At 36.6% G+C, this 8,918-nt stretch overlaps 1 protein-coding gene across 14 annotated transcripts in view; it reads left to right on the forward strand.

Moving 5' to 3' along the window:
• The window catches only part of MIA2 (MIA SH3 domain ER export factor 2), a 110,056-nt gene that overhangs the window by 96,063 nt on the left and 5,075 nt on the right, over positions 1-8,918 (forward strand). For all 14 annotated transcript variants that reach the window (XR_005200742.1, XM_017530874.2, XM_017530873.2 and 11 more), the window contains one exon: positions 7,140-7,262. Coding sequence is in view for 13 of the 14 variants with exons in the window: in XM_017530874.2 (XP_017386363.1) it covers positions 7,140-7,262 (123 nt within the window). In the remaining variant the exon portion in view is untranslated. The remainder of the gene's footprint in view (positions 1-7,139; positions 7,263-8,918) is intronic.

Raw genomic sequence — 8,918 nt, forward strand, 5'->3', positions numbered from 1 at the left:
TGTGAGACAGAGTCTCACTCCATCACCAGGCGCCAGGCTGGAGTGCAGTGGCATGACCTCGGCCCACTGGAACCCTCACCTCCTGGGTTCAATCAATTCCCCTGCCTCAGCCTCACGAGTAGCTGGGACTACAGGCGCGTGCCCCCATGCCCAGCTAATTTTTTTGTATTTTTAGTAGTGACGGGGTTTGACCGTGTTGGCCAGGGTGGTCTTGATCTGTTGACCTGTGATCCGCCCGCCGCGGCCTCCCAAAGTGCTGGGATTATAGGCGTGAGCCACCGCGCCCGGCATAACATTCTTTTTTTTTGAGATGGAATCTTGCTCTGTCCCCCAGGCTGAAGTGCTGTGGTGTGATATTGGCTCACTACAATCTCTGCCTCCCTGGCTCAAACTATTCTCCTGCCTCAGCCTCCCAAGTAGCTGGGACTACAGGTGCATGCCACCATGCCTGGCTAATTTTTGTATTATTTAATAGAGACAGGGTTTTGCCATGTTAGCCAGGCTGGTCTCGGACTTCTGACTCAAGTGAGCCACCCACTTCAGCCTCCCAAAGTGCTGGGATTGTAGGTATGAGCTACCGTACCTGGCCGTATGTAACATTCTTGAAATAACAATATAGAAATGGAAAACAGATTGGTGAATGTAAGAGTTTGCGATAGTAGTGGGGGTGGGGGATGGGTATGACTATAAAGGGGTGGCATGAGGGAGATGTTTTTGGTGATGCAATAATTCTGTATCTTCAGACTGATAGTGATTTTATAGATCTACACATGCAGTAAAATGTCATAGAACTGTACACATGAGTTGTACCAATATTAATTTTCTGGCTGTTACAATACACTTTAGTTATGAAAGATGTAAACGTTGAGTAAAGGCTGTGCAGGATCTCTCTGTAGTATTTTTGCAGATTTCTGTGACTCTTTTAAAAATGTAAAAATCATCATTGTATATCCATTCACATACAGAAAAGTGTAAGTTTTAAGCATATAATGTTTTTCACAATTTGAGCACAGTGATATAACTAGCAGATAAAGGGATAGTTTTTAGTTTGGTTTTTCATCTTATAAGTTTAATAGGAAATCTTATTTATGATTTTAGCAGAAAAAAATGTTCTTGATGAATAACATAAGTAAGTTGATAATACTCACATATCATATAGTAATCAGAATTAAAATTTTAACAGAAATATGTCCTGGGAATAACCAGTTGATTATAAATTCTTTGTAAATACTAACCTGCAACAAAAATTTATGAGTGTGATTTACCTTGCTCAGCACTTAAGTCCATAAGAAAAAACACAAAAGTGTTTTCATATTTAGAATGCAAATATTATTAGATCAAAGAGACCTGGTAAGAAAGTAGTTTAAATTGTTCATATAATTCTTTTGCCAAGGTTAACTGTCTAACAAAGGTGATTCTCATGAAAACTTTCAAGTTTTATGTATTGGCTTGTTTTGTCTTCACTTTTAGAAATCAAAGTGAAGTATTGTCATTTATTAAGTAGATAATGTCACTATCCTGTAGATCAGCAGTCCCTAACCTTTTTGGCACAAGGGACTGGTTTCATGAAACATAGTTTTTCCATGGTGGTTGCGGGGATGAAAGCGTTCACTTCAGATCATCAGGCATTAGTTATATTCTCATAAGGAATGTGCAAGCTAGATCCCTCGCATGTGCAGTTCACAGTAGAATTCACACTCGTGTGAGAATAGAATGCCTCAGCTGATCGGACAGGAGGCAGAGCTGAGGTGGTAATGCTTGCTTGCCCCACACACCTTCTGCTGTCAGGCCAGTTCCTAACAGGCAACAGAGAGGTACCAGCCCGAAGCCCAGGGGTTAGGGATCACTGCTGCAGATGACTACATTCATTTATTCATTCATTCATTCATTTCCCTGTGTTATGGTGCTGCTAGATAAGTACTTCTAACTGTAGCTCAGGTTGGGGGATATAGTTTGAAAATTGTTGCCATAGATTTAGATAGATACAGTAGGTTAGTAGCTTTCCCAAGGAGAAGGAGTTAAAATGTTAACTCTATATTTTCAGTTCTAAATATATTTTTAGGATCTATATGCTATAGTTTGCTTCATTTTTACAAGAATTTCTACTGAACATCTTATTCGAGATGTTGGGATAAAAAGGAATAAATTTTAAAAAGGTGTGGTTATGTAATTCATTGATGAGTTAATACAATGAAATGAATGTAATACTGAAACAGATCTTTTACTACAACAGCTCGGTCCAATAGAACTTTCTGCAATGATAAAAATGTTTTATGTCTATACTGTCCAGTGCAGTAGACATTGGGCACATGTGGCTAGTAAGTACTTAAAATATGTCTAGTATAACTTGAGAAACAGACATTTTAATTTTACTGAATTTTAATTGTCAGTTAAAATTTATTTTATTTTATTATTTTGTTTTGTTTTGAGACAGAATGTCAATCTGTCACCCAGGCTGGAATGTAATGGCATGAACACAGCTTACTGCAGCGTTGACCTCCTAAGCTCAAGTGATCCTCCTGCGTTAGCTTCCCAAGTAGCTGGGATTATAGGAATGCACCACTAATGCTTGACTAATTTTTAAATTTTCTGTAGAGATGGAGTCTCACTGTATTGCCCAGGCAGGCTTCAAAATCCTCGACTCAAGCAATCCTGCCATGTTGGCCTCCCAAAGTGCTGGGATTACAGACATGAGCCACTAAGCCCTCCTTGTCCTTTTTTTTTTTTAACTTTAGTATTCTTAGTTTTAATTGTTTAAAAGAACAAGGAGTGTGTATATGGTTTTTCTTATTTTTGTTGGTTCTTATCTTTTACTGATTTGGATAATATATTTTATGTAAGCAAAGCAAAGAGAGTAAACAACTATACTTTGGTGGTATAATCATGAATTAAGTGTGGCCTTTAGCCTGGCATGTTTAAAAACTCTTTTTCTTGAAGAGCTGAACAAATAAAAGACATAGAGTGTACAGCTAAATTGATGAGAACAGTTTTGACTCTTTCCTTGAGAAACAAAAGTATGCTAAGCAGATCAAAATACCTTGGATAGCTTTGAACACATAGGCATAAATTTTTACTTTACTGTTTCTGATTTGTAGACATTTATGCTGACCATTGTCATTCTAGCTTCTGAACAGTTTTTCTGACAAGATTGATTTGGTAGAATTACAGTTTGTCTTAAGCCTCATTTTGATCTCGTTGATGAAAACTTGTAGTCTTCACATACTTAATAAGGTGTTTTAAAGTCTTGGTATATGCTTTTATCCTCTCAAAGAAAGATATTTACTTAAAGTTGTTCCCAAATTTTAGGCTACTATTTTTTTGGGAATATATATTTCTTGATCACTTATATCTTGTATAATGATCCTTTATAAATTCTAATGATTATTTGGTTGATAAATTGCCACTGTATGCATTTTTATAAACATTAAACATCTGTGTTTACTTTGTCAGTCTTCCAGAAGAGACTAGGTTGAGGAGAGATTAAGATCTAGGGACAAATATAGACAACTTTTTGAAAATGTTTGCTTTGAATGAAAAAGAGATGAGATAGTAGCTGGAGGAAGAAACACTTTGTTTTTTAAAGATGGTTAATATTATCACATATATTTGCTGATGGGAATAATTCAGGCTAGAAGGAGAAATTAATGATGTTTGGGTGAGAACTCAAACATTAGTAAAGTGTAGTATGATTATAGGGCATTGTTAAAGCATCAGTTTGAAATTTATCGTCATAAATTTGAGACCAGTCAACACTCTATTTTTATTGTAATCATAACCATAAGCTTAATTTATCATCAGATATTGATAAAACTATAAAATTTATTTGTGTCAGACTAAATGCCATTTACTAATCATTCTAACACTCTTAAGAGTGTTATTCTGTTATTCCCATACAGATGATGAAACAAAAGCACAGAAAGGTGGAGTAACTTGGTGAACATGACACATTGAGATATTATAGCACAGTCCTGGATATCAGCTTTGGGAATTTACATATTAATATTTGCTTCAGATATATATGTGTGTTTTTTGTGTGTAAATGTGTAAATAAAACATAAAAAGCACACTATATAAATTAGTTGAACACTATTACATTTCCTTTCCTGGGCATAATACCTTCCTTTCCTAGAGGCAGCAACTCATGAATTTAGTGTGTGTAAACTTTCAGTTCAAATAATGATTTTTAAAAAAGTAAAGTTCTGTTTTATCAAATTCCCTTATTAGCATTACAGACTTGATTTCTTTCCATGTTAATATATATAGAGTTTATTAATTGTGGTATAGTATTTCAATATATAAGAAATCACAGTATATTTATTGAGTTCTGTTGGTGAGCATTTAGAGTGTCTCTCGTGTTTTACCATTACTAACAATGCTGCAGCTAACACCCTTTTTGTATGTATGTTCTTTCAAGATGAATCCAGGAAATGGAATTGCTAGGATATGCATATTATTTGTTTAATTTTAATTTTTTGAGACAGGGTCTTGCTTTGTCACCCAGGCTGGGGTGCAGTGATGTGATCTTGGCTAACTGCAACCTCAGCCACCTGGGTTCAAGCGATTCTTGTGTCTCAGCGTCCTGGGTAGCTGGGATCACAGGTCTGTGCCACCATGCCCAGCTAATTTTTTTTTTGTTTTTAGGAGAGACGGGATTTCGCCATGTTGGCCAGGCAGTCTCGAACTCTTAGCCTCAAGCAGTCCACCTGCTTTGGCCTCCTAAAGTGCTGGGATTATAGACATGAACCACCGCACCTGGCCTATTTTTGGTTTTAATAGATATCTCTCCATCGTCCTCAGCAGAAGCCATGGATGAAATATGTGAGAGTAGCTGATTTCTGCAGTATACTTATTCCCACTCCTTATTCATTTTTTCTTCTTCCATTCTTTCTTTCTAATCATCTCTTCTATTATAAGGGTGATAAAAAAAAGTATGAAAGCAAAAAAGAAAGGGACCTTTCATGTCCTTATTTTCCATAGTTCATTTCAGTCCTTCATTGGTTATATGCTTTCCGCATAGCTGTGTCATATTATGTGTATGTATATATGTGCATATGAGAGTGTGTGTGTGTGTGTGTGTGTGTGTGTGTATGTGCATTTGACTAGAATACCCGTGATTACTTGATAATCTTTTATTTCAGGGCAAGCTTTACTGCGTCTGACTCCATTTCTGATTCCTGCAATCAGAAGTAGATAGGCTACCTCTTATGTGTATTTCCTTTTATTAAGCCATTAATTACATTGTGTTTCTATGACAATTAGACTATAAGGGCATAGACTGTATCAAGACCAACACTGTATTGTTTGTGCCTGACACATACTAGGCCCTGGTAAGATTTAAGGAATGAATTGTTTTTGCCAGTGGAGGGCAACATAGCCATGTAGTTTATGAAGTAGTACATTTGTAACAAAATTTTTTATTTCTGAGGTTGTCGATGTGTGGGGATATAATTTAGAAGCAAAATAATATATGTGGCATCTTGAGACCTGATTTAAAAAGAGTTGATCTTCAGGTTTCTTTATTTCATCCCCTTGCCCAGTTTCACCATTTAATTAATCCTGTGTTTGAAGTAGAAAGGGAAAACTCAGTTTAGATCGCAGTGGTTGGTATTGACCTTTTTTTTCATTAGGCTAACTCAAACCCCTTGAAACAGCTCCTCCCTGAGATTTTGAAAGGGAGCGTAAATGAGCCTTCAGGCTATCTGGATCTTTCTCTCCTCTGTCACATCCACTGACCATTGGGAGCTCATTAAATATAATTTTCTTTATTGACTCTGGTTGATGCCAGGTGGTTTCTTTGGTTTTGTGTAGGAGAGATGATGTGTCAATAAGGTCCCCTATGGCAGAGTCAGAGGAGAAGTGACATATCTAACACTGATTCTATAAAGTCAGTCATTAGAGGCAATTTGGGGTTGTTAATCTATAATTGTAAAAGGACAGGGGAAAGTTACACTATTCACCTTCTTGGATGTTCTCCTTATTTTTGGAGTTGGGCATATGCATATCCAGTCTAGCAGTCTGCCATCACCTCTCAAGAATGAGATAGACTACCTATACTTTTTCAAGAGTGATGAGTTCCTCCAGGACCCAGGAATTATTAAACAGCAATTACTTTTGCACCAACCTAATACCATATTGTCGTTATAAATCGCCCCTGTGGACAAAGGAGGGTGGCTATAGAAGCACCTGAGATAGTCGGTGTCCAAATTTGTGTCTCTCCAGATGTTCTTCATTTCAGCAGTCAGAAACTTTTACTGTCTGTTGAGTCAGAGAGATCTTTCCCTTTAGTTTTTTTAAAATTTATTTTCATTTAATTAATTTTTTATTTTGAGACGGAGTATCACTCTGTCACCCAGGCTGGAGTGCAGTGGCATGATCTTGGCTCACTGCAACCTCTGCCCCTCTAGGCTCAGGTGATTCTCCTGCTTCAGGCTCCTAAGTAGCTGGGATTACAGGCATGTGGCACCATGCCTGGCTGATTTTTGTATCTTTAGTAGAGACAGGGTTTCACCATGTTGGCCAGGCTGGTCTTGAACTCCTAACCTCAGGTGATCTGCCTCCTCGGCTTCCCAAAGTTCTGGGATTATAGGTGTGAGCCACTGCACCCGTCTCTTTCCATTTGGTTTGGAATAGATATTAAATTTCAAAATGTCAATATTACTAAAAGTTTGACAATGATGACCTTTGAATGATGCTCTTTCTGCTTTGATGACAGATTATCACCTGTTCTGCTAAATTTCTTGCTGTGCTTAAAACATTTTTTCCTTTTTATTTTTTTCCTTATTAGCTGTCTCTTGGGTCTTTTTTGATATATTGATGTATTTACTTCCATCCATTATTATTAAAATTGAAAGTTAAATGAATTCACTTATATGTATAAAACTAAATTGTTTTCACATATTCTAATTTCAACAGTCATTGAAACTTTCAGAGTCCAAAGTAACAAATTATGCTGTGTTTACTATGAAAGTTATTGCTATAATAAAATATGCAATTCTTCTGAAATTGTTTACTGTTGTCAACCAAGAAGATGAATTTAAGTTTTATAATGGAGGTCAAATGTATAAGTTCAATACATTAAACTTAAGTAAACTTGATTTATATTTATATTAATGAAAACATTTAAAAAACTTATTTTCAAGGACAATTGTATCCTGATTCAGCTCTTCCTCCACAAAGGCAAGACAGATTTTATTCTAATTCTGGTAGACTGTCTGGACCAGCAGAACTCAGAAGTTTTAATATGCCTTCTTTGGATAAAGTGGGTAAGAAGTACTTTGTGTTTTTCTTCTTTAAAAATTTTGGTGTCATACTAAAGAATTGGAAGCTAGATTAAAGGCCAATATAATTGCTATCTCTGGTAGTTCTAAGGCCAAAATCTCTTTCCTGAAAAGATCCTGGTTTTATGTTTCTTGTTATATTGTACACAGACATGGCATCCAAATATATGTTGGTGGGTTGGTTTGAGCACCATGGTAATAGGTTTACTCCTTATATCTATGATGATAAATTTCACTCTGTTCTGTGACTAATTTTCTAATTTTTCTAGTCCACTTACACATGTTCTGTTTAGTAATCTGGGAAATAAGGCAAACAAGTGTGAATGGATACATAAAAATCCACCAGAAAACAATTTAGATGCATGCTCTGTTGATATTTTAATCAGTTATATTATTTAAACATTTCATACTTAGATATAACTAACATATACTGAGCAGTCTACTATTTATAGGCTCTCTTTTGCTTAAACTACCTCACAGCAACCCATTAAAGTTGGGGAATAGATGTATGCAGTGTATCAACCAGAAGTACAGAACATTAAGAAAATAAAAAAAAATTTTTTAAGTCAAGAGTTAAAGTAAATGTATTGGAAAAGGTTTCCTTAGGAAAGAACATGTATTTGAAAGAGAGAGTATTATCCAGTGGAAATAGTTTACTATTTCAGAAAATAAATATTTTGTTATTTAAAAAATATTAAAGAAAAAAATATATGTATAGAGAGAGGGAGAGAGTATGCACGAGCGAGCATGTGCCCTGCTCTGTCATCCAGGCTGAATGCAGTGGTATGATCTCAGCTCATCACAACCTCGACCTCCTGGCTCAAGCGATCCTCCTACCTCAACCACTTGAATAGCTGGGACTACAGGAGTGCGCCACGACACATGGCTAATTTTTTCTATTTTTTGTAGAGATGAGATTTCGCCATGTTACTGAGGTTGGTCTTGAACTCCTGGGCTCAAGCGATCCACCTCTCTCGGCCTTCCAAAGTGTTGGGATTACAGGCATGAGACATCTTGTCTAGCCTAGAAAATCAATATTTTATTTTATTTATTATTTTTCAGACAGAGTCTCACTCTGTTGCCCAGGCTGGAGTGCAGTGGCACCATCTTGGCTCCACCGCAACCTCCACCTCCTGGATTCAAGTGGTTCTCCTGCCTCAGCCTCCTGAGTATCTGGGACTACAGGCGCCCACCACCACTCCCAGCTAATTTTTTGTATTTTTAGCAGACGGGTTTCACCATGTTGGTCAGGCTGGTCTCCAACTCCTGGCCTCAAGTAATCTGCCCTCTTTGGCCTCCCTAAGTGCTGGGATTATAGGCATGAGCCACTGTGCCTGGCCAAAAAATCAGATTGTAAGACTATAAAAATAACAAGCAAAGAAAGCAGTCCCAAGGTCTTACAGAATTATAATTAATTCTTTCTGTTTGGTTTTAGAAATTGTATTCCCACCATTAAATCAGGTTTAATGGAATGAAAGTAATGTGAGATTAAACATTCATTTCTTTTTTTTTTTTTTTTTTAGAAGAGAAGGTTTAATAGTTGATAAAAATGTACAAAAATATTCAAATCAGAAATGCTTTAGAATGTGTACCACGAAGTCAATACTTCTCAGTGAGTAGGGGAGGCAAAATACTTCCTCA

Source organism: Cebus imitator, unplaced genomic scaffold (assembly GCF_001604975.1).
Source record: "Cebus imitator isolate Cc_AM_T3 unplaced genomic scaffold, Cebus_imitator-1.0 Scaffold69, whole genome shotgun sequence".
In the NCBI taxonomy this organism is placed as follows: domain Eukaryota; kingdom Metazoa; phylum Chordata; class Mammalia; order Primates; family Cebidae; genus Cebus; species Cebus imitator.